This window comes from Zonotrichia albicollis, chromosome 1, assembly GCF_047830755.1.
Source record: "Zonotrichia albicollis isolate bZonAlb1 chromosome 1, bZonAlb1.hap1, whole genome shotgun sequence".
Lineage (NCBI taxonomy): Eukaryota > Metazoa > Chordata > Aves > Passeriformes > Passerellidae > Zonotrichia > Zonotrichia albicollis.
The window spans coordinates 47,181,219-47,207,443 of NC_133819.1; the positions used below are offsets into that span (position 1 = coordinate 47,181,219).

The window sequence follows — 26,225 nt, forward strand, 5'->3', positions numbered from 1 at the left end:
GAGTTGGCTTGGTAAGGAGCTGAGGCTCTGTGTGAGGGTGCTCACTTTCTTTTGCTGTCAACCCAGATTATAGAAATCCTCTCAGGAGATGATAAAGTCCCAGATTACCCTGAGCAGGATCTTTAATCAAGATGAAAGAACAGGCCTTCGTTGGAGGTGGGAGCAGGCATCTCTGATGTAATTTTTTCTGCTCCTTTTGCTATTACTCTACTTCAGCTGTGCATGCACAGCAGCCTGGTGATCACCACGACCCTGATTCTGAATTTGGCAGAAAGGAGATGGAGGTGGGAAGCCTACCTTTGGGACAAAAATGTTTAAGACAATATATTTAGTGTTGGTGAAGGTGTCAAGAAAGCTGATTCAGAAGTAGCTTGCTGGAACTAGGGCATCTATCTCAGATCTATACCATGGCTACAAAGAGGGTGAAGTTTGATGTAAGGGACAGCCATCCCTTCCAGTGGGAGCCAGGATCAAGCTTCTTTCAAGACAACATGCTAAAGTCAAACTGTGGTGAGAAAGAGCAAGTGGCTGAGTCAGGCACTCTGAATTTATGTCTTCTACACACCCTGCTGTTTCAGGAATGGCTACAAGAGGTAAAAAATCCAGAGCAGAGCTGAGAAGCCTCTTATTATTAGCTTCTTTTTTTTACCCCTTGCTATCCAAGGGCTAGGTATGCAGAAAGGTAAGGATATTCCCAGAATCTGCTCCCTGTTCCTGGTGTCATGGGGTGTGCTTTTATCTACTTTTTTTCTTGTTCTTTGAAAGTAAAGGCAATGTAAATTTAAAAAAAATTTAAAAAGAAGGAAAATAATAAAATAGTAAAACTGATAATCATGTTTTGCTTGACCATTCCAACAAAAAGAAAAATACAGAACAGAACAGGATATAAAGTGTATGAATTATCAGTTTGCAGCCTGAATGACTTCTTTAGTTCTGCATTTCAAAGGTTTCCTTTTTTTTGTAGCTGCCAGTTAGTATGTTTGGAAGAAAGCCCAGATAACAGAAGATGTCAGAAGTGAGGTGAGGTGAAGACAGATGGAATAAATGGGCTGAGAAGGCACAAAAATAAACTTGTCGGAAGTCACACTGTAATAGGACTTTTTTAAGGGAAAAGATGACTAATTTGTCCAAGACACAAGTACTAAAAACAAGTCTCTAAAAAAAAAAAAAAGAAACCAACAAAATAACCCAACCAATGAATAAAACTCCCCCCAAAACACCAACAAAAACCACTTACCTCCCAAAAAACCAAAACAACATAGCAGGAAGAGCAAATAGATTTCTGTAACAGCAGCTACAAGTGAACAATTTATGCTGTCAGAACCACTGTTCAGATATCACTCAGCCTTTATGTCCCTCTGGCTTTTATTTGCAACTTTACATATACATGAACATACACAGACATATTAATTTTCTACATATACTTGCTCCTACTGGTAGATGGAGGCTGACCACAGGAACATAGTTCAGGTTGTGGATGGTTCATGGTATGGACCAAATCCTTGAGCAGAACAAAGTAGTTCTGTTCAGTGCTTAGGTCAGAACTGAACCAACCCGGGACAAAACAAAGCCTACAGGCTACAGTAGCTCATGTGACCTGGCTCAAAAATTCATCCAGAGCTGCAAAACACTCACACAGAGTCAAAACTGCCGGGCAAGTGTTGGATGGATGCATTATTGCAAGAATTCATACAAGAAAGAAGGGAAATGAGTCTTAAATAAGAAAAATCTAGGGTTTGATGTCTGTAGGAGAACAAGTGTACCTCCACAATGATGTTTACTGTCATCCTCTCAGTAAAAATCCAGCACTTGTAGATGAGCTGTAATATGCATGGATGTGACAAAGCCTAACTGAAGCCATGGCATGGGAAAAGTAATGACATTTATGAAGAAGGGGCATGAAGTTATCAATACACTCACACCACTTCTCTCAATAGCAAATAAAAATGAGAAAACTATCTTACATAGCCAGCCCCATGGAGCTCCACTTCACCCAGTGGAGCAACCATTTCTTTCTGACTGTAACCAGAAAATGATGAGAGGTAAGTACAGAGAAGTCCTATGAAATTGTAGGGGGAAGTCCCTGGAAAAATTTCTCTGGGGTGGAAACCATAGATCTGATTTGACATCATCCCCACCTGTCATGCCCAGACTACATCTGCATGAGGTGAGGGGAAACAACTAGAATAATATTTTGACACCATTTTGCACAAGTAAGAAGATAGATAACAGAAAACCTAAGTGGAAAATGAGCCAGAGTATGAGTGGTTAAAAACTTGGAACTAAAGAGGATTTAAGTGGCACAGAGGGGCTTCCTGCTGGGTGACAAGGAACAGAGTCAGGTGAACCAGATTTGAAGGGAATAATTCAGGTGTTTAAACATAGGCAGGTAGTATTTTCAAGATTTGCTAAAGCATCCAAGCCACCTGCAGTGTTCTGGAAGGGATGATGCAGAAAATAGAGACAATCCACCCCCGCATCTGAGCAGCAGCTGAAGGCTGGAGTAACCTCAGCAACATCTGGAATACTGGCACTAGATACCAGGTGTTTATGCCAGAGTCCTTGGAATTTCTCCCTAAATTCAGGACTTCTTTTCTTGTCTGAACCTAAACATCAGAGATGATATCTCCTGGCTAGTTGCTGACATTCACAGACTGACAACTGGCTGAGAATAAGGGATCAGCTGGCAGTTTGACTTATTGAAGAACTGTGACAAAGCCCTACTTAAACCATGGGTGTGGGGGTAGGCCACAGAGCCTGTATGTGTTTCTGGCTGTTGGTAGGAGGCTTTCAAGAGTCTGGGAAGATCTTCTAGACCAGCAGTAGGCAACAGGAATGGGGAAGAGGGCAGCTCAGTGGGGTGAGCAGGGAAGAGCAGGGAGAGAGGGTGGCTGCACTCAGCCCAGCACTGAGCATGTGGCTTTGACTGATGCTGCAGCAGGGAAGTGCCCCTGCCCAGGCATTAGCATGAACTTTGCTTACTGCCTTGGAAGTCAGTGTGATGCATTTCCACATCTCAGAGATGAAGCTCCTCAGGGGAAAATCTGGAATTTTATTACCATGCAAATCCAATTGGGATGCTGCTCTCTAACTTCCCAACCCCCCATCCTTCCCTTCTCTGCCTAAAATTACTTGGGTGTGCAACTATACTTTTCCATATTTCCTCTTGAAGTATCCCAGAAGCATTATTGGACTTGTGCACATGCGTATACTCATTTAACTCTCTCCTTAAATATTAAAAATCCACACCCTGAACTTGCCTATCACATACTTGGCTCCTGCTCTTGAAATTATCACCTTTTTCACTGGATTTTTTGAATGGTATGATAATTTTATTTATCTATTTATTTTTAACAGGCTAATTCTTCACAACAACTCAAAAGATAATTCAGACTCAAATGAAAAAAAAAAATTAATCTGTTGGGTTCTGCCTCTGCATCCTTTATGCCTGTGACAGTTTTTTCTTTAGCAGAAATGCCTCATTACTCGATTTGCCATCCCACAGTCCCACATCCCACAGTATGCTAAGCTCCACATTCTGGTAATTGCTGCTAAATGTTCAATTTTTTTCCTTCACAAGCACAGTGGGAGCCGTTTTATAGTAGAGGAGATGTAAATACCACGTAAAAAGATCAAAAGGTGAGTCAGAAACTTATCTAAATCCCAGTAGCCCCAGATAAAGTCTGCCACATTGCTATAAATAGATCACAAGCAATATAGGGAAAGGGTTGATTGTCATGGGAACCTTGCATCCTACAAAAAGTTCAGTATATACCAAACTCACCAAAGATTTCTTTTGATAGTTAAAAGACTTGCATATAGCTTTGAGTATAAAGAAACCATTCTATGATAGGAACAAAAGAAAACACAGGGCATTTCAAAACATTGCTCTTGCCTATCTCCTCTACTGCTGTGCAAATTTCACTACTTTTATATATATTATTTCAGCTCCAACACATACAATGCCAACAGATTTAATCCTAGAGGCATTTGCAGCTTGAATTTCTTACATAAGGATCGTAAATCTAGAATGGGAAGCCTGAAATCGTTAAAGTCACATATTTATAAAATCATATTCAATTAGGTTAAAAAAGTGCAATTTCTGTCATCATGTCATAAAAAGATGTGTTTTTCTCTCAGATCTACTATAAAGAAGAGCTCCCTATATTGTTACAGATAGAGGCTGTTTTCAATCAGTTACAAGAAGCAATCCAATTACTGGATGGTTTAGTGCAGTAACTGACTCCAGACTAATTTAATTTCTTTAGGTCTCTAAAGATCAATTGATCTGATTTGTTTCCCTCCCCAAAGGCTGTTTAGGAAAAAGCAGGCTTAAATACTTGGAAATGAAATACAAAGCACTGTGTGCTTTCACACTACTTAGGTCATTTGGAAAAGCTGGAACTCAGGATAAATGAGTGCTGTCTTGGCCCCAACATCATGGGATGCTTTACAGGAGGCCATTAGGATCCCCACACCACACTGCAGATTACACACACACACGTGCTGAGTGCATGCCTGCTGAGGGAGCAGTGCAGGGAAAGTATTTTCACAGCTTCTAGAGAACTAGTCAATTTTCAAGAGCTGAGCAAGTGTGTTTTGGCCTTCACAGTCTTTTCTCTGGAAAATAAGTATTTTTCTCCAGCAGTGATCTTATCATTTCCAATTAGACTGAGGAAGAGTCATGCTGTGCTATTCAAGATTCACCTATTTGCAATTAATGTTGCAATGGACATCAAATAAGAAATTCTTTCTGTTGCCATTCTTCCTATTGTCATTTATTTTGCTATTTCCTTTGCTTTGCTTTGGATTTCTTCAAGTGATTTTTCTGGTGGTAAGAAAATCTATAGAACCAGTGGGCACTTAGAGAATGATGTCTTCATGTGCCTGAGTATTTTAATGGCAGAACCGAAAAAACCCCTTGATATTTCTGCACCATTTGTTTGACTTAGGCAATTCTCAAACACTCTCTTACCAGCTCACTTGCCTGTTACACTTCTATTATCTCATGACATGATGTGTTTTGCAGCAGGTTCTAAATTTTTAAATAATATTGTATTAGTAATCAGGGCTAAGTTTTCTAATTTAAGTCAAAATCAGACCTGACTGAAACCTGGGCTCTCAAATCCAGAGTTGTAATGTAAGTTTAATACTTTTCACATTCTGTTTCTTGTATTTATTGTAGGCTTCACATTTGTCTGCCTTATCTTTCGTGGCAACATTTGTGCCTGGGCTTGGCTGCCTGTCTCAGGCTCTATTCTTACACTTATCAATAAACAAAAGGGCACTGCAGCTTATGCTCAGCATTTCTGACTCCATGCCATGTGCTGTTATAATAAGATGTCCTCTGGAAAAATTCCCTTCATATCCAGCACCACGATAGTCAGTTCATCTGCACAGAGGTAACTAAGTTTTTCTCCGAGCTTATCTGTTCAGACTCTTTCCGCCCTTGCAAAGCTGTGTCTTTAGATGTCTCCTGTTGTAAAACAAGGAAACCTCTTGTGACAGGTCCTTCCTTTACTATTTATTGCATACTAACCTGAGTTTTGGATCTTGTTTACCTGAGTATTCTCTCAATACAGCAGGCCATGCTATTTTATTAAATTTGCCTCCTTTTTTTGTTTGTTTTCATTTTCAATGAAGTCTTTTATTTAAGAAACAATTTCCAACAAATTTGCAAATGCGCAGTGCAGCCTACAAGCCTTTTTTTCCCACAAATTACTGTTCTTTTACCCATTTACTCGACAGATCACTTATGATCCAGTCACTAGTAAGGTGTAAAGGATACCACTATTTTCCATCCATGGGCCTGCTTAGATAGAGGTGCTTTTGAACTGCTGTAAAGACTTTCTCTAGCTCTGTGGCTATGACTTCACTGAGCAGTTTGTCCCCTGCATGCACCTGTGAAAAATGATTCACAGATACATCTGGATATCTCCATATAGGAGCCTGGAGGGTTTTGGCCTCTCCAAACTTTCTTTCATGATTGTGTGCTCATAGGAAAAATTGGATGTGCTATATCCATCTCCATCGAGTTCTCTTCCAGCTTAAAGGACACAAGCAGCTTAATTTGCTTCATTTGCCAAGTTATTTGACACGACACCATAAAAATGTGACGTGCTGGAAAGCTACCAAGAGATTGAAGTTTATTTCCTAACTCAGCTGTGGGTTAATGCTTCTGTCCCTATGGCAGCAGTTGCTTGTAATGAGCTGTACACACAGAGAACAGTTTCCAGATAAAGTTTTCCCCTGATGCAGCTTGTAATACAACTTTGGTGAAACAAAAATGGCATCTTTGTTGTCAGAGTGGGAGTTATGGGAGTCATCCTGATGGTATTAATTGCCAATTTGGTGTCTGGGACTGCTGAAGTGAATTTTGGGAGCTCCCCTCTCTCTTTTCCACTATGTTGAGCAGTGGGGAGCTGTAAAGATATTTTTCACAGGACCACTGCCCTTGTTTCCCATTGACCCAATTCACAGCTCTCAATAGGATTAAATGGCATGATAAGAAAAAAGCTTTTCATTCTGAAGTTGTAAAACTGACCCTCTTCCCCCTTCAAGAAGCCCCCTGAGGAAGACGAATATATTGGCCCCAACTGGAACAGATGTCAAAACTCAAAACAGCTCTTTCTTCATAAAGTTTATAAGTATTTTTAAAGGATGTGGAGGAGTCTTACTGTATGCAGCAAGATAACATTAAAATGCACAGGTTCTCAAGAGTTGAAAGGATGCTTTTCCTACAAACTCTCTCTTCTCTTTATCTTATCTGCATGGAAAGTAAACAGAAAGTCCCCATTACCTCTCGATATCAGTGAGTCTGGAAGAGTCACGGAATCCTTTAGCAAAAGGGTTGCTGTCAATTTTCAACTTGGTTATCTGGGAACACAAAAAAGAGCAACGTTACACGAATACAGTGTCAGGGTACTGCAGTGTACAAAGTGTTGGCCAATCCATCCCCTGTGGCTTCCCTGCCCATTTCATCCGCGTGCCCCCGTGCACGTGTGCTGCTCCCGAGACATTGCAGAGCTGAGGAGGAGGCAAACCAGGCTGCACTCACTGCACGTGTGGCAGTGGGAAGACCAAAGGGCACAGCAGGCTCAGCCTTCCTGCTGCCTGGAGCAGGAGGAACCCACCCACAGACAGCATTACAGCTTCCAAATATTTCACCAGCATCAATCAGGTTGTCTTTTCCACAGGCAGCACAAATCACCCTGCTAAGAGCTGAGCCTGCTTGGTGGAGCTGCTCACCAACCAACACAAGCCCCAGTGACCTGATGCCACGGTTTCACTTCACCACCACCTTTTTTTTTTTACTGCTGGTATTAAAAAATACTTATTTTCCAGGGAAATCTTCTCTATTTCTACCAGCCACCACATAGGGGCAGTTTAACTGGTTTTGTATGAAAAGAAGCTGAGGAAGGGAAGGAAAAATGTGGGGAGAGCTCAGATTAAAAGTGACAGAGCTTGGATTGAAGAAGTAACCTCACTGAAACTATCACTATTTTATCTTGAAAAACCACAGATCATGAATAAAAACTTTCCTTCCATCTTCAAAGGTAGCTATAAACCTGCCCACTCATTCAGTCAGCCTTTCCATTTTGAGTGAGCAACCCAATTGACCAGGAATCCCTCCTGCCCCAAAACATCTGAGCTCCCCTTCGTGATGAAACTTTTCAGGCATATGGTGGTGGCTTTCAATACGTTTTTTTGAGGACCAGGAAAAAAATGCACCATTGTTCTTGTGAAATTCTCAATCTATCCAACCAATTTAGATTTAGTGACTAAAACATCAGACATCATTGTAATATTTGGATTTTCCAGCCATACTTCTTCCAAGAGCTAAAAGTAAAATTGTTAGTGGGAGTTAGAGCTTGATGAGAGAAAACACAGGACCCATCCTGCAGGGCAGTGAATGCCACCACCTCTAGCTTAAGAAAATCAAACAGCTCTCAAAATTTCACATTAAGGGGCTTTGTCAGCCTGACTTCCTTCAAAAAAAAAAAAAAGATCCAAAAAAACCTGTATCAAAGAGGCTACAACCTCATTTTTAATAACTGGGCCTCAAGACTCAGAAAAAAAGAAATGGGATATTTTCCAATCTTTTCCATTCCTCAAACAATGAAACACTCTCATCAAACAAATATATTTCAAAATGCGGTGGCTTCTCCCCCCAAAATAAAAACAAAATAATAAGGAGGACAAATATATATTTATATAAAATGCTAAACAATAAAGAGGACAACTAGAAACAACTTTTAATTCTGAGAAAGAGGTGTTCTGAGGAAAACACAGAGAGGAAGGGACATGCTGACAAAGGAAAATTCTAAATTTTTAATTAAGGGTCTGTCAGTGGTCAAACACCATGGACCTGAGTGCTAGTGGAGGGTTTGAGGTTGTCTCATCACTTATATACAGCTGGTGGAAACAATCTTGAAGCCTTGTCACAAGGACCTTGAAACATCTCAGAAAATTAGTTATAGGCTCATCCTACTTCCAAGACACCCATAAGCCCTCAGCTCACGGAGATGTTGCAGAGTGGCAAGTTGGTGCCTCACATCCAGTAAAGATTTTTATGGCAGCATTTTGAAAACCACTTTGAAAAAAGACAAGCTCTAACTAGTTCCATTGACTGAGATCACCGACACACCAAGCCAACTGCACTGCAGAACAATAAGGATGTCTATTCATCTCTTGAGCATATTTTCACCAATCAAACTTCCATCTTCCTGATATTAAAGTTTTGGTATGACATCACAGAAGAAACTTTTTGTATCCACCAAAGCCAGATGAGACTCACAATCATTTATGGCCATATTTTTCCTGAGAGACTGTCTCACAAACAATCAGAGAACATCTGCTAGAAAGCATTTTAAAATGAAATCTGACCTACAATTCAACTCTGTGGCAGTGGTTTGACTGTTTAAATAAATGCATGCCCTTTAAATCTTAAATTATGAGATAGTTTGTTGAAAGTGTAATGTATTTAGCTTTTATCTAATAACCTCCAGAAATGTAATCAATCCCTCCTTAAAACAGTTCTGAAAGAAATGGCAAAAATGAAAAAAGGCTCCATTTTCATTAGTCATAAATAAAATGACAACATCAACCTCTAGGGGTTCCGGAGATGTTCCATTGAGAAATTTTCCAGCACTCAATGTATGTGCTTTTAGTTTAGAAACATCTCTAGTGTAAATATCGTCGGTAGACAAAAATCCATCCTACAGAAATAAATTCTGGGTTTAGCTGGTTTTGTGCCTGTTACTATTTTGCTGGTTTCTAAAGAAAGTTACATGGAAAAATCTAACTGCCTGTCCAAACATTATTTTCTTGAAATTGCCAGGTGCTGAGTATGTTTTCTACAGCATTCAGATACAAATCTAAGTCTAAATCAATACATTATTAAAGCCTTAAAGCAGGATGTGGGGTCTGTCATGAGGACTGACTTAATATTACTAATATTATCTTCAGAGCTTCCTTGGCACCCTATGCATTAGTTTCATTTTATTCATAGCATTTCAAAATTGCTTTTGCTTCATATTAGGAAATGCCTTCTTCTTTAAATAATCCACCAGGTACGTTAAATCTCTGATGCTGCCTGCCCACATATTGGGCAGTGCCTATATTTTTCTTAACTTGAGGGAACTAAGCAGAAAAATAGGTGGGGTTTTTTTGAAGTACCATAGTCAGTAAGTCCTTAAAGCATGCTCTGAATCACACGGAAGGCAACAACGTATTTCCACTGACTTTAATATTTAAGTCAAATCCACCATCAAACAGAGCCTCTGTTCTCTGATTGTTTATAGACTTCCTAAAATTACTCATTAGCAATCCATTGTTATGATCTCCTCCATTTTGTATATATTATTCACTGGCATGCAAATTGAAATTCAAACATCTGGATGTAATCTGGGCAGCCTCTGAAAAGCATATCTCTGAGTGATTTTCCCTACGTTTGAGCTTTACAGCTTAATTAGTCAACTTTTTAAGCCCATGAAATCATCATGTGCAAACCAGAATCTCTCTCAGCTCATAGCTTGTGACATGAAAGACATCACTGTAAATAAGAACAGTTCTTTAATGAGCTATAATTAGAAAATGACTAAATGTTAATATGCAAGCAGCTTTTTATAGTCAGAGGGGAAGACAAAAGAAAGCTTCCTACTTGCCATTTTTACTCTCATGAATAATTCTTACTGCTCTTTGAAGTCTGTACTACTGCTGTATCTTCAGGAATTAGTCGTGAATATGAATAAGATTGGCATGGAAAGGTAGGTTATAGCAGAAATTTTCCTAGTTTAGATTGGGCAGAAGGGAGTTTTTAGCAGGTTGAGATCTAGTTACATCTGTGGAAATTAGCGACTCTACTCACCAATTGATTCTGGTAGGCAGTAACAGCAGTAAAAACTGTCTCTGGAAAGATGAATGTTCTGAACTCTTCTGATTTCAGATTTAGCAAAGAAGCTGTGTGATCCTTCTTCTTAATGATGTGCACCCTTGGCTGGTACTTGTGCATGGAGTTCAGAATGATCTGCAAGGAAGAATGACAGAGCACTGTCCTGAGAGGAAGGTTGACAGGGCCCTTAAAGGCTATAAAACTACGGGGGGGAAGAGGGGAGAGAAAGATCTAATTAACACTACAGGGGAAGCACCTGAAATCTACCCAGCCAAGGGCTGATTTTCAGAGTAAATTCTCCAGCTCCTTTGGGCAATTCCAGTAAATGAAGGTGGAAAAGCAGGCATCCCAGAAGCTAGTATCCTCTCACTCCTACGCCACTGGCGAACATGCATTTCTTGAGGCATAAATACCTGTTCCTACAGGTGAGGTGTTTTACATACAGAATTAGTCACTGCCAGAGTGTGCCCTGGTTGGCAGGTGTGACTATGTAACTCCTGAAAGATAATGGCCAAGAGCCCCCACTTGCAAAAATGCACGTGTGGAATGAAAACAGCCACAAATCTCTCAGAAAAAAAATTATGGAAAAAATTAGACCTATCCAAAAGCCTACCAGCAGCAGCACAAACCATCTGACCAAAAGTAAAACTCCACGTAGCCTTTCACTGTGGCAAACTTTTAAAACAAACTCTTTCGGGAGCGCTCGTCACCGCAGACTACCAAAAATGAGAGCGAGGAGGGAAACCAGTACGGAACCCCCAAATGACTGGGTTTTGCTATTCTATCCTCATTAATAATTGTTTACGAGCTCCCAAAACAATTCTAAACCCAAGGTACCAACCAACCAATTTCAACGTTCACTGGAGTCAAACCAAGAGTCCCCTTTGCTTTAGTTACCACTGGCTGGAGGCCTGTTTGGCGGTCTCTAACCACAGTATTACAATATAAGAATTAAATACAGAGCTCAGCTCACACCAGCCCTTCTTTTGGATATAATCACAGTCACAAGACAAAATTGGCAATGGTGTGGGTGGTTCTATTTTGCAGGGGTCATAACGACATTACAGTCAGCTCCCTACATCTGGAATAGCTAATGTGCATTCCTCAGGAAGCGTTAACTTCAGCTGAAACATAGCAGGAGCAGTGCAGTATTTCATGCTAAGTCAATGAGAAAGGTTGCACATTGCATTGGAGTGGAGAGCTTAGAGACAGTTCTATCACGGCTACAATGTCCATCAGTGTTTTTCTTTGCTGCTCCTTTGGGGCCAAATATTGCCAAGAATCACACTGGGACTTGGGGGGAGGCACAGAGCAACAAGAAAGACATTGCAATGACAGTGAGCCATCATCCTAAAAGTGTTGCATGTTTGCTTTAACCAGCTCAGGTCCTTTTTCAAAGCACTTCACCATTTTGTATAGGAACAGATGCAGTGGCCACAGACCTTGCCTTTAATATCCTTAGCACTTTTCCCTCTCTTTGTAAAATCTTGCCATCCTAGATAGTTGGAGTGCTCTAAGCGGATGGAAAAGACATTTTAAAGCAGGGTGTGTGGATGGTGATGAGATTACTGAGGGCTTGGCCCACAGACCTTGGTACTTTCCATTGCCTTTCATGGCCATGATATCCACACCAAGGCATTACAAGGCATTACTGAGCAGCAGTCAGGCGGAAGGAGGAAAAACTTGAGAGCAGCTCCCACACATGCCCTTTCCTTTCACTCCTCTCTGAATGCAAATTGTGATGAATGAACTACATTTCTCAAACAAGACCATGTAATCCCTTATGAAAGTTTTCCATAACATAGAGTGCACATGGATAACTTCCCTTGCCATGGTACTCTACATTTCTCATTCCCACCAAAGGCAAGTCTGGTCATTTATGTACAAAACAAGTACTGAATGCAGCCAGGAGGTCACAAAACACCCATGACCAAGGAATATGTCACCATTTCCTTCATGCGAGGGTCTGTATGTGTGGTTCCCCACCTCCAACCCCCCACAAGCTGCTGGTGACACACAAAGACACTCCTTAATATCTGTGTTAGGACCATATAAAAACAGCCCAAAGGAGTGAGATCCAAAGGGTGTTCCTCACAGAACAGGCTCCAAGAGTGGCCTCAAAGTCCAAGCAGTCCCCTCCTGCATGGTGCAGCTATCAGAAAATGCCTTATGCCAGCTCAGTGACAATCCTGCTGCCATGTCCCAAGAGGTACCTCAGGTGCCCATATATTCATGGCTGCCCTCCTGCACACACTTGCTGGCAGCCACAGTCCCTCAGCCACCCCATCCACCTTTGTGCTGACAGCCTGAGTCAGGGGAGATGACCAGGATACCTCCTTACAGGATCCTGACTGCTGTAAGGTCAGGCAGGTTTGTAGGCATCTGGCTCCCACTGGCTACAGACCAGCCACCAGAGGCAATCTGGATGCCAGCTGCAAAATTCCAAGGTGGTTTTTGAATTCAGGAGCTGTGCTGTGAGTGCGGCTTCAAATAATAGCACTACCATGTAAAGTTTTCTTTCTGAAAGCACCAAGGTTCCTAACTTGTGCCTTGTTGACTAAAAAAAACTTGGGCATAAATCCTTGTGGCTATTCCATGACCCCTTTTCAGTTTTCACTGTTATTTATTAAACATTTTCACAACTTTGAGTTTGCTTTTGCATAGATTCATGTGTTTGAGTAAATGTCAAAAATAATGCCAAGTACATTATTACAATAATGTATACACTCATGGCTCACCTCACCATAAACCAGAAATGATAGCCCTCCAACGAAGGGCAATGAAAAGTCCTAAAGAAAGCACTCTGTGAAAAGTATCACTTTTTCCCCCCCAAAAATGGGGGGGAAAATGTCACACTCATATATATTTCACTGTCAGAAAAATGGCAATTTCTTGCTTGGCTGTAAAAATCTAGAGATAGGAGCCATTTCCTTCCTCTGGTAAGGATAATCTGAAAGTGTTTCCATGCAGTGAGCGGTAGGCCATGCACACAGAGATAAGACTTCTGCCTGAGGCTTGAGGAGAATATGTGCATAACTCTGGGGTTACACATGCTGCTGAAGGTAGACAATCAGAAATGCTTGCCAACCCTAAAGTCTCAGAATAAGAGAAAACAAACATATGCTAGAACAAACAAATGCCTCTCTTCTCTACTTCTTCCTTTTCAGGAAGGGAACCACCCTACAAATAAACCACAATTACCTTAACACCCAAAACTGTCTTCTGGACAGTGAAGAAAGCAAACAACTAGAACAAACTGGAATCAGGCTGGATCCATTTTCCCTACCTGTAACTAGTCTTTTGGGTATTCCAAACTTCCTCAGGAGCCAACATGCCTTATCAAACATAAGTAAAAAGTAAAGACTGGGTCTTTCAAACAGAAGTGAGAGATTTCAGGAGGTTTCAATTCTCCTCTCCTCTTCATACATAAGAGTTTAGAAATGCCTTGAGCCATAGTAGAGGGAGCCCTCCTTAAAGGCTCAAGAGAACTGATTTCTTCCTTAGTTCTACTGATCATCCAATGATGGTATACGCATAGCTTCAGTAAGGCAGCACATAAAACCTGACATCCCAATTTGGAATATAAAGCCCCACAAAATATTAAAAAGACAGTGCCTGTGAAAGGGTAACACCTGACACTCAAATCAACACAGGATCAAGCCTTCAGGGCTTATCCTTAGGTGAGCACACAAAACTTTCCATTGTTGTTGGCTGTCCAGAGCCTTTGTGTAAAGAATGGGATCAAGCTCAGCTTCTCCGGAAATGAATGGGAAGGCTGTGTCTCAAACACTAGGGATCATTTTCTCCTGCCGCCTGTATTTGAGATGATTACATCTTCTTGCTCTGCCACATGTCTCTGTTCCCGACAGCTCCTCAGACCCACTTCTTCTTCCTACTCCTCTGGGCTTCTGGGAAGTGCAGCTCTCCTAACTAGCTTGCAATATACTGCTGCGAGCCCTTTATTAGAGGAACACATGGCCCCTGTTATGATGAAAAATGCTTCTTTTTAAGTGCTCACGTATACTGCTCTATCATCACTCGGTGATAGACCTCACAAATCTTCAGCTTTGCCCTTCTACAGATTATGAAATAAAAGAGAGGAAAAAAGCAAAACCATTCTCCACTAGTCCTGAAGGGAACAACGGTGGGGACTGGTTCAAGAACAATATACCCACAGATGGATCTCTACAAAAGAACAACACAGAGGCATCTATCTGGGCCGTCTTTTGTTTATTTGTTGGGGGTTTCAGCTGTTTTTGATGCTGTTATTTCCAGGATGTATTTTAAACGGTCATGGCTGTGATTCAATTCTCAGTTCTTGAAATGAGTGAAAATCCTCTTTTGGATGAGAAACGTTTGCACAGAACGCAGCTGAGACAAATGGCCACTGTCTCTCACAGTCCAGGCAATAAATACCACACTAGGGAAGGGATTTCTGATACATTGTATTCAGCAATTATTCAGCTGAATGAATTAGTTATCCCTGAACATGTTTTAGAATTCAACATAATTTCTCTCTTCCCAACACCTCATTTACTAACGCTGCATTTATGCTCGTTCTTCTAAACTGAATTGCCCTGTTCTCAGTCGACAATTCTTCCAAATCCATCCCCTTCCTCCTTCTGCTGTCCTTGAGAGAATCACCAAGCCCAGAGGCAACAATTTTAGCTCTTTTTTTGCAATTTGGGAGCACTATCGAGTTGTTCCTGCACTTTACAGGCACTTTCATGGAGAGAACAGGACAGACAATACCTATTCCTACCACCTACCACTAGGCACTCAGATAACTACAGAAGTTGTCCCCACTGATGGAGCATAGCAAGAACCTGTGGCAAGCAGCTCTGAATCCTATTCACCATCTTCCAGCCTTCCAGGGCTTAGGAAAACAAACTGGCACCAATCAGAGCTGGGACCTGTCTCTTTCAGAGGCCCAAGCCCACCCTGTGGCACCTTGACTTGCAAGTAGCCCACAGTTATTTCAAGGGCAATTGAGGCACGCTTATGTTTTATAATTCTATAGACCCAGCTTTGGTGTCAGGTCAGTATTTTCTTCTGACTCTGAGCCCATACTGTGGTGAGTCTGGAAGTAAAAGAGCTCTTATTGACAGACCCAACCCTGAGAGGTGGCCTGAAGTGACCTGCAGGGAGCTTCCAAGCACACATATAAAAGCACATGGGTTGGCTGGCCATGGCACGTGGCAGAGCATACTGCCAAGTCACAGCAAAATGAAAGCAGAAGCACAACAAAAGGCTCTTCTGCCTCCCTTCTATCCCTTGATCTGATGTTCAACTCCACCCTGAACTTGTCCCTGATGGATGTTTTTTTTCTGATGGAAACAGGAGCATGATTTGAACCATTGAACGAGGCTCCACCTTATGAAATTACAGAAAATCCTGACTTTGAAAGTTGCCTGTTCCTCAACAACAAAGTAACCCAAAAGGACCCTTAAACATGTTAAAACAAACACATTCAAGCTTCACACAACATATTCTACCCCTGTGGTATGAAGAGCTGGCTAAAAGAGGTGCAACGTGGGGGCCATGGCAGCCTTTCCCCATGACCCTCTCCCATTTAGCCCTGTGGCACAAGCAAGCAGTTCCTTGGTGATTCCTTTTCCCTTTCCCACCCATAGAGCTACTCACATGGCCATGCTGATCCAGCTCATTGTTGGTGAGTTTGACTTTTTCGAAGGACACCATCTGCTTCAGCAGTTGCTCTCCTGTGAACGGGGAGTCGGGGTGCACATACAACCTAAAAAACACAGAGAAAATGCCTGATCAAAATAAAATCTCACCTCTGGGCTTGTGTGTGGGCACTACCTCTGTATGAAGTCAAAATGCACACATCATTTTGCTTTTGGGATATGCAGTGGTTCCCCAGGCATAGATATCCTGAGAACTTAGGGTAATACAGATCTGCTGCTGAAATGTGACACCATCTCCCCCAAATTAATGAATTCCTGAAATAAAGATATTCATGAAGAACAGTAAAGCAGATGACTTATTTAATTCACTGGAACATAATTGAGAATCCTGTGTCTGAGCTCTAGACTGCTCCTTAACCATAACTATTTTTTTTATCCCGCTATCTAAAATGGAGACATTAACATTCCCTGTTGTGTCTTTTCCCAAATGAAAAATTGATCATGTCTTTCCCCACAGCTGTACTAACAAGCACTTAAAATAACAATGACTACAACTCCAAGAGAAAAAACATGGTGTCATTACAGAGATAATGGGGGAATGCAGATAAAAATGCATTTTTCTTTATATGTAACATTAAGCCGTGATAATGATTTTAACCTGCACTCGATCACACATTTGCTGTGGTGACGTCTGTTTATAGGAGGTTGAAGGCTGCAGTCCAGCACAGTGGTCTGACATGAAAAATTAGTTGCAGCTCTGCTATTAACAATCCTACACTTGGGAAATTAAGCAGAAGAAAAGGAAGCAAGAAGACATGCAGATACAATGATATATACATTATGACTACACTAATTACAAGTGCCATGCTGTTTAAGAGCAATGATTTTATAGGAATAATGTATTGCTGAAAATTATTAACTCAGCCATTCTTTTGTGATGGCATATTAAGAGCTGGACTAGACCTTCAGCTAGTGCAAACCAGCCCTGGTTTGCTATTGCCTGCATTGGTTATCACTCACTCAGGGCCTGACTCTCATTTTGGGTGATGTCTTTGGCCTCACAAATTACTTTCTTCCATTAGGTGGGTGGGGCAGGACTGAGCTGCCAGGTTAGGAAGATAAACATTTGTTCTTGTTGTTGAGCTATGATTTTAGAATGGAAAAACCACTAAACGGTGGGGTGTAACTCTCTAATAGAGCACGCTGATCCCTAATCAAGGAATGCCCATACCAAAGACGCTGGGGAAAGCAGCCCTGTTGCTCCAAGAGGAAGGAGATTTGATCCTGTGTTCTGTTTTTGCCAGCAGAATCCCCAAGACACAGTGAAACTAAAGTTTTACCAGCACAGCTCGCCTCAGATGTGCAGGATGTTTTCCTTACATTGATCCAAAGCCCAGCTTGGCTGCTCTAGCTATGTCCATGGGAGGGATGCTGAGCCAGGATTCCTGTCACAATAAAATATTCCTAGCATGCAGGCGTCCTCACTGCTATCGACTCTGCTGATTGCACTGCAAAGCTCATAAAAAATGATGATGTATCTGAAATCCCAAGATCTGGAATCATGTTATGTCAAAAGAATTTTAGCCCTCATGAAAACTAACCTTGCCTTCCTCTAAAAAAACTGTGAAAAATTCAATGTTTAGAGCCCTGAATTAGGGAAGGCAAAACAAAAAGAATGTCGAAAATGCCCTGCAAATTTTCAGCCAGAATTGTGATGGTTTTGGGTTTTGTTTTTGGTTTTTTTGGGTGTTTGTTTTTTTGGTGTTTTTTTTTCTTGTTTTGTTTTTCTGTTTTTTTTTCTCTTTTTTTAGTTTTTTTTTTTATTGAGCCTGTCTCCTAATTTTGAGTGTCTGGATACTAGCTAATAGTGTTTACTGCCATCACAGAGTGTCAGGCTCAGCAAGGTTTGGCTAATTGGGACCAAGAAGCCAAAGTATTTCAAATATGTGCAGGGAATGAGTAAAGACCTCCCTGTGCTGAAAAGCTGAGCACAATTGTTTTACACCATCATGGCTAATGCTTGGCACTGCTTTAAAACTACCAAAGGCCTGTAAACAGAGTGTTAACAGGAGAGTCACTGAAGGATGGGCACCAGAATATCAATTACTGGTATACAATATAATAATAGACCTTCCTTTTCTTTGCCCATTTGCTACACCCCAACAATCCCACTGCAATACAGGGTTCCACCTGGTGAGCTACACCTACTTCCCACACTTCTCCCGCAGCCAGAGCTTGCGCACCTCAGGGAAGAGGGCTGAACCCCTGACACAGCAATTTAGCAATTTCAGAAGCAGAAGTTGTTGGCCAGACTACGAGTGTTCACGAGCAAACAGGTCAGTGAGATAAACGTGCACATTCCAGGGCGGCACACGAGGCTCTCCCAGAAGTTTGTCTGGGATCTGCTGCCTAAGGCCAGCCAGATGTGAGGGGCTCCTCGCTTCAATTCACAAAGGATTTGGGAGCCATATTTGGGTGTGAATTTGCTCTGCAGTATATAATGATTCATGATATACACAAGGTTTGGGTACTGCTTCTTTCTTGTGTATTTTGGAATGCAACACTGCACTCCCTCTATTTACTTTAACAGATGGTCTGGTCCCCGTGCATGCTACTTTTATTTACCGTAACATCTCAAATAATTCTCAAAATATAATACCTTTTAAAGGTTTCCTGCCTAGAGTTTTCTGTAAGTCTATAAACACTAAGTTCATTAAACAAATTATTGTAGACAAATACAGTTTAAAAAAATATATAGTGATAAACTTTTGAGTGAAAGAAATGAGGCAAAAAAGGAAGATGATCAAAAAAAGGTACATGTGGAAAATTATTGAACTGATGTTTCACACAGTCTTAATAATGTGGAAGACAAACACAAAATATCACATAGGAACTCTATCCCCAGATACCACTTTAGAAGATTTACAAAAGACTTTCTGAAAAGTATTTTTGTTTAAGTGCTCATTGCAACATAAACTTGTTCATTGCAACATAAACTTGTCTTCAACATTGACAGCAGGAAGACAAGGATAAAACTGGTTTTAATAGAAAGTTCCCTGAAGGGCTAATCTTTCAAACAGAATCACAGAATACTTATTAATTTGAAAAAAACCAAAAACCCAAAAAAAAAACCTACAAAACTGTCACAGTGTTGAAAGTTATTTGTATAATGGAAAGAGTAAAACCATCAAACTGGTTCAATCCTGCAAAGTCTTACACCCAGGAACAATGCAACTCCTGAATTATTCCCCTGATGTCACTGTGCCTGGGCAGATGCAGGCAGTGATGTATGTGGGGAGTAAGTACCTTGCTACCAGTTCCCAGACACTAAAACACACACACACACCTCTCACTGACACTCCTCAAGCAGGGAGAGCTAAAACCCTGCGTTTGGAGCACAAGAAATCATAACTTCGTTAAGGGTTTTGTTACTGGAGCAGGACCAAACTCGTTTCAAGATGGGAGGAGAACTACTTTTAATCTTTTCAAGCAAGACTGAGGCCTCCTACCTGAAAAGATGCATCAACACTCTAGAAGAAGCACTGGTAATGCAAACACTGGCACGCTGAACCTCTTGACATCCTTTTTCTCACCAAAGAGAAGTATAAGGAGGACAAAGTGCATAAATGTATATGTAAGTGCTGTCTACACAAAGAAAAAAGCAGCCTCTGCCTGTGCTCTGATCAATAGTCTGTTTAACTAAGCATCCTGAAAATGAAGCAGGAAAGGTGTACATTCACACATGGGGGCAAAGCATCCTGAAAATGGAACAGCACAGATTTCCACATAGGGGCACTGATCTGCTGAGGACTCCCAAAAGTTGCAGCAGTACAATAAAAATAACTGTTAAACTTCAAGAATGTTTTATCCAATACTCAGTAGGGCAATCACTAATTATTCCAGTCTCTTTTCTTACGTTCCAATATTTCCTTGTTGAACAAGTCTGTGCCAGAGAGAGTGTGAATTAGAAATCTATTTAAAGGTATCCCAAAAGGGGCGTGAACAGAAAAATAAGAAGGGGGGAAACACTGCCTTAAAATTATTTCTGTTCTTCTGTTATTTCTTCTTTTGATGCTGACTCCTTTGGAGCAGGATCTGTGTTTTTTCTTTGGGTTTTGATCAGTGCCTATTACAATACGTCAAATGAAGCCCTCAGACGTTAACCACACTGCAAGAAGGAGTTTTTGGCCATGAAAACAAAGCAGACATAACTCCTAGGTTGCTGTCTTTAATCACAGCTTCTCTGCTTGCGCTTTTTGTTTGTTTACTCCCCTGAACAGCCTTCCAGAGATCACCAGTCACCAAGATTTCAGTTCAACTATTTATATAAGGAAATCGCGCAGAATTTGGTGCCTATACTCACACACCAAAAAAAAAAAAAAAATTGGTTTCCATTTCTTGTGTTTCACTTATAATTTCTGCCTCTGTAATAAGCAAGTTCTTAACCCCAGGCTAAGCCACCTGGAGCAGATCTGTGCTCCTGCGGGGAGCCCTCCGCAAAAAGTTTCTTTGAAGCCAGAGAGGCTCCATCCGCGTTATTTCCATATCTCCAGCTCTGACTCAGCAAAGCCTTTCGACATGTGCTGCAGGCTCACTGGCCTTGGGGACTGAAGTAGGTACAGAAGTGCTGGGCTGAATACGATGAAGTGTGGGTCTCCCCTGACCTGCCCTCCCACTGTACAGCCCAGCACTGCAGCCTCGGTTGCCCAGTGCTTAAAGGAAGCAGTCATTAATTGCATTAATGGAATTATTTTAGAAATTCAATTTCTAAAGCATTTGTTTCTGTAGTGAAAAGGGAATTTATTTTAGAGGGTTTATTTTACAGAGGGTTTTTTTCCTGATGTTTCAGAATATGTAATGATCTTTCAACAAAAAGAAAAGTAAATGAAGAACTGATCTGTACTTTGCCGGCTGCTTAAGAGATGATTAAGATCAAGAATAAAATCGATGGTTAGCAAATGCTGGGTATGTTACAGAAATAATATAATTTCAAGCATAAACAGCAATGAGCTGCAATTTATTCCTCTTTTGGCTTGGCTGGTGGCGCCTGGATTGCTTTAAATTATGAGGTCAAATATTGGGGGGGAAAATCCAAGGGACACTTTTTTTCTTTTTTAAGATTTCTTATCTGAATCATGACAAACTTAAATAAAAAAAAAATTAAAACCCTGGTATGTGTAAAAGAGCTCTTAACCAAATTCTGCATATCTTGGAATACTCAGTATAAATCAAATCTCAAGCAGAGATTTGAAGCCAGATTTTGCAACACAAAAATTGTATCCAGAGTTTTGTAACCAGCTTTGTTGAACACGGACTCAAAATCTCAGAGCACTGTTTGCAAACAGAATGGAAATATTAATACAACATATTTTGTGAATGGGGAAAATAATAGTAAAGAGAAATAAAAGATCAGCAATAAAATCTACAAACCTTGCAGGGAGAGGAGGGTCAGCTTTTCCAGCCACTAACCAGGAAGACCTGTGGTAGGCATATCTATATCTTTTATTGTCCACAGGAACTATATCCATTAACACAATATACTTGGCCTCAGGATCCACTCCTGAGAAGGAAACCCTGATCGTAGGAAACATTCTCCTAAAAAAAAAAAGGCAAATCAGAATAAATATTTGGGCAGAGAACAGAAATAACAAAGCATCTGAAAAGCGGCTAAAAGTAAGAATTATATTTAAATCCCCTGCAAAATCTTAAAGCATGTATTGATTTTGCTTCCACATGACGGGAGTTAGATCTTGTGTCTCTCTAATAAGGAGATAAAAAGCAGCTTGAAATCGAAATTATATTTGGGGAGCAAAAAGAAAAACATTGTTAAAAGTGAATAAGGAAAGGAGAAATATACTATTTGCCTGATAGTTTAAAGCACACAACGATTTCAGAAAATAGTTGTAGCTAAGGTACATAGATACTTAGGAACTTGGATTTTCTTTAATTATTTCTATTTTGCGGGATCCATATTACGGTAAGGGAAATATTCCAAAATTATTTCCGTTGTTATTCTCACATATTTTACGTGAGTGTTTTCTTAAGCCTGCTCGCAATATTTTTGAACGGAATTTTCAAAACCAAAACATTTCTGTTCTGTACTGTTTTGACAAAACACAATTTTAAAATGTAAGGTTATCCTGTAGACCAGAAATAAAGTTAAATAATTTTTGACAGCTTAAAATATTGAACTTTATATTGCATGTTTTACACCTATTTTTTAAAAATAAAAACACATACCGATAGATCTTATCAGTTAGGGGAAAAAATAAATCTTCAGGCAACTACGTTCATAAAAAGTAACTTTGGGGATTAAAAACCCCGAAAAATATTTGGCTCCTCCGGAGTGCGTTTGACTGACCCAAACCCCACAAGCTTTACTGAAGAAACGGCATAGTTTGAGGTAAGAAGAAAGCCTGAAATTCTTTTGTGCGTTTTTCCAACAGAGAGAAAAGAACAAACCAAACCAAGCTCTGACAGGATCCTTTCCCCACGACCCCGCGTTTCCCTCGGTCTATACCAACCCAGCGCCTCAAAATCGCCGCAGGATTTTAGTCACAAACCTGATTATTTCGGAAACAACTCTTCTTCCCCGCCGCCAGGACGCCCCGCATGGATTTCAGCCGGCCCCGCCGCACCGCACCGCACCTCGCTCCGGCCCGGCCACTTCTCCCTCTGCCCCAGCGGGGCCCGCCGAGGGGCTGCGGCAAATACGGGGCTTCACCCTCCTCCTCCTCCCCTTAACCCCGCCGTGCTGCTCTCCCGATACAAAAAAAAACCTGCGGGGTTTCGGTAACTTTGCCCTTTTTTCCCCCGTCCAAAGCCGCTTTTCGAAGGATGCGCGGAGGGAAACCCCGGGGCTGCCCAGACTTACCTCCCGGATTTGGTGATGATCATCTCGGTACCCAGCTCATGAAATTTGTCCCAGAGCTCCTTGGTCTCCAGGCTGCAGGAGATTTTGGCCATCTCCTCGCTGGGGATGATGGGGGTGGTGGGGATGAGGGGCTCGGTGCACAGGGAAGAAGGGCTGCTGCTGAAATCCCCGTGAGGATCCAGGCTAGATAAATCACTCAAAGGCTGGGCGCAGGAGGATTTCTCAACGAATTGTTCTGCAGGGTGTGAAGAAAAAGAGAGAGACAGACAGAAAAAGAGAAAGAGAGAGAGAAGGGATTCAGCCAGGACAATAGGATCACCGAGACAAGATACTTAAATATATATTATATATATATATATATGAAAGGCATGTATCGTTTAACTGCCCTCGCACACCCGGCCGATTATTTAGGCGTCTGCTCATCATTTGGGGGCGGCGGTGTTGATTTTGGGAGAGGAGCTCCGGGAAGAGCCCGCAGAGGCGCACCGGGAGGGACTCCCGGGGGACGGCGGGAGCAGCCCGGCCCCGGCCCCGCCGCGATCCGCTCCGCGGGGCACGGCGGGGCAGAGCCAGCCCTGCGCGCTGCCCCCCGCCAACCGAGCGCTTCCACGGAAAGGTCACTAATTCTCATTAAAACGGGAGCGTTGGGCGCCGAGGGGCTGCCGAGGGCCAGGGTCACGCTGGGGGAGCACGGGACGCTGCTCCTGGATTTTGCCGCTGGTAGAGAGCGCAAAGCAGAAGGAGCTCGACCGCAGCCGCGCAGGCTCCGCGCTTCCTTAGCGGGGAAACGAACCCCAAATACTAATGAAACAGCGGGCACAGGGTCACCCTCCCGGAAAGCTGGCTCTGCCTTTATCCCAGCCAGTTAGCTGACTCTGAGCCCGCTCCTTTGGAGAAACAGGCCCCGGAGGAGCTGCGTGCGGCCGCGCAAGCTACGCGGGTGCAGAAGCTGCTGCCGACGCGGGCCGCCCGCCGCGCCTGGCTCCGCCGCCCACCCCCGCATGCCCCGGGAGGCTTCGGGCGCTTCAGCAGCTCCCTTGGGAGTTTCCGCCGGAGGCGAGGCCGGGAGGGAGCAGGGCTGCGAGGGCTCAGCCCGGCCCCGCGGTGCGGCACCGGGATGCGGCGGCGGATCCGCCGCCCGGCGCCAAAGAACGGGAGGAGCACGAACGCGCCCTGCCCCTCCAGGGAAAGGTTTTGCCTAAAGCTCCAGTCAATAAAAAACCGAGTCACAGGCAGTCCTTTACCTTCGATTTTTAGTTAAATGGCATGAGGGAAGGGGTTAATTTTTTTTGAAAAGTTAAACTAAATAAGTGTTTTCAGGAAAAATACAAAACAAAACCAAAAAATCAAACCAACCCCACTAACACAAAGTTTAACACAAACCCATGTAAATACGCCGACCGGGAATGCTACAACGTTCCCGGCCTACATTAGCGCCCAGACTTAAAACTGAAGTCCTCAATGAATCCCTAAGCTATGTGAAATCTTTTGAGACAGTTGATTAGGTGCAGCAGACGCTGAGGGGCTGCCTTTTCTAAATTCTTTTAAGATTGAGTGTAATCCTGCTCATTGGCGCCCTGAAAGCTTAACACATATTTTGTAGTTTTCTGCGAACTCCTGGATACACGCAAGGATGACAAACCGCAGAAACTTGGAGCGGGGGGGAGGAGGAGAAGATGTTCGTGTTTTTTAAAAGCATTCAGGATTCTGAATCGAGGCAACCGAATAGAGCGAAAGTGCTTACCCGAAAATCACAAATGCTTACAAAAATCTCCTCCCGGTCTGTGTAGAGCTAAACAGCCTATATGAGCCTGCATCGAGGAGCTGTGGAGTGAAGGGATTTTCAGTTCTACGCACAAGTTTTACTACCCCTTGTAAGCCTCGGCACGACAACGGAGCGTCTCTAAGTTCACTTCAGAACCAGGGTGGTTTTGCAATATCCATTTAAGAGATTCATTTCATGTCAGCGAAGAGAAATTGAACTACCTTAGGGCGTGGGATTATTGTGCAAATGGCGAAGCTGGATAAATAAAAGGCATAACTGAAACTAGAGGAATTTAGGAAACTCTTCATGCTATAAACAGCCTCAAAACGATCGTGGGTGATGACGGCACTCAACCTTCAAGCTTAGGTGGTGCTGCTTTACCCTCTGCAGGGGAAGCCTTCGCGCAGGGGGGACGCGCCGCTGCCCGACCCGGCTGCCGGAGCGCTGAGAAGGGTGAAGCAGAGCGGACAGGACAGACGGACGGACCCCGCGGACACCCCCGTCCCCACTCACCCAGAGGCTTGATGGTGCTCTCGGGGGACTCCTTGTCCTTGGAGCTGCCGCTCGACATGAGCGCGGCGATGGAGAAGGCGTTGGCCCGGGAGGAGAGCTGCGGCTTGGGGGGCGGCGTGTACTCCATGGCCACTGCGCGGGGACACGGCTCGGTGCGGCGCTGCCCGGACGGGGCGGGGGGCAGGGCAGGACCGGCCGGGATGGCGGAGCCGGGATACCGGGAGCGCTCTGCTCCGGGCGCCGAGCGCTCCCCCGCCTTAACGCGGGGCCGCGGAGATCCTATCGGCCGGCGGCCAATCGGCGCCGGGACACGTCAAGGGCCCCGGCCCGGCCCGGCCCGGCCCGGCCGCGGGGGAGGGGGCGGAGGCGGGCAGCAGGAGCAGCAGGAGGAGGCACGGACGGAGGGAGGGGAGGGGAGGGGAGGGCTCTGCCCGCCCGCAGGGTGGGGAGGGGGCGGCCGGCCCTCGGGACAGCTCCCCGCAGCCGCTCCCCTTTGGGCACCCCAGCGCCGCTCCCCGCCGGGGCCCCGGCTGCGGTCCGGGGAGCGCCATCCGCTGCTCCGAGCCCCGGGGGCGGGAAGGAGGGGCAGGCCGCGCGGCCAGGGATGCTCCCGAGAAGGTCCCTAGGCTATTCGCTTTGCCGAGGCAAGACACGGCGGAGAGGCGCTTGAAAGGATGAAATGTAATTGTGAATTTTTCTGGTGCGTGTGTGTGAGTGTCAGTTTTCTCTTTTGCATTCAAATATTAAAAGACAGCAGCTTTCAAAGCAGACGTTTTTGTCGTTGTGTGCTTTCTGTTGGGACAGAACGTCCCTTAAGATCGTACCCTTGGTTTTGCTGCACCGGATCCCAAATATTGTCATTCCGGTGAGATGTACTCCCCCCACCGACTCCAGGTGAGACCCTTGCAGCATCCCCTTCCCAGTCCAACCAGTGCGTGGGCCGCTCATCGCACAGTTTTCTTCAAATCCGTTTCATCGGCTGCGCCGAAATAGGTGGTATTGATCAGGCACACAAGACAGACAAAGTCGGGACGG

The 26,225-nt window shown here is 43.3% G+C and overlaps 1 protein-coding gene across 1 annotated transcript in view; it reads right to left on the bottom strand.

The window, feature by feature from the left end:
* Positions 1-25,473, bottom strand: part of TBX20 (T-box transcription factor 20) — a 37,999-nt gene extending 12,526 nt beyond the window's left edge. The window contains exons 1-6 of the mRNA XM_074540396.1: positions 25,191-25,473; positions 22,913-23,147; positions 21,469-21,633; positions 16,037-16,145; positions 10,370-10,528; positions 6,800-6,876 (exon numbers count right to left, since the gene is read on the bottom strand). Coding sequence (XP_074396497.1) covers positions 6,800-6,876; positions 10,370-10,528; positions 16,037-16,145; positions 21,469-21,633; positions 22,913-23,147; positions 25,191-25,317 — 872 coding nt within the window. The 5' untranslated portion in view covers positions 25,318-25,473. The remainder of the gene's footprint in view (positions 1-6,799; positions 6,877-10,369; positions 10,529-16,036; positions 16,146-21,468; positions 21,634-22,912; positions 23,148-25,190) is intronic.
* Positions 25,474-26,225: the final 752 nt, after the last annotated feature.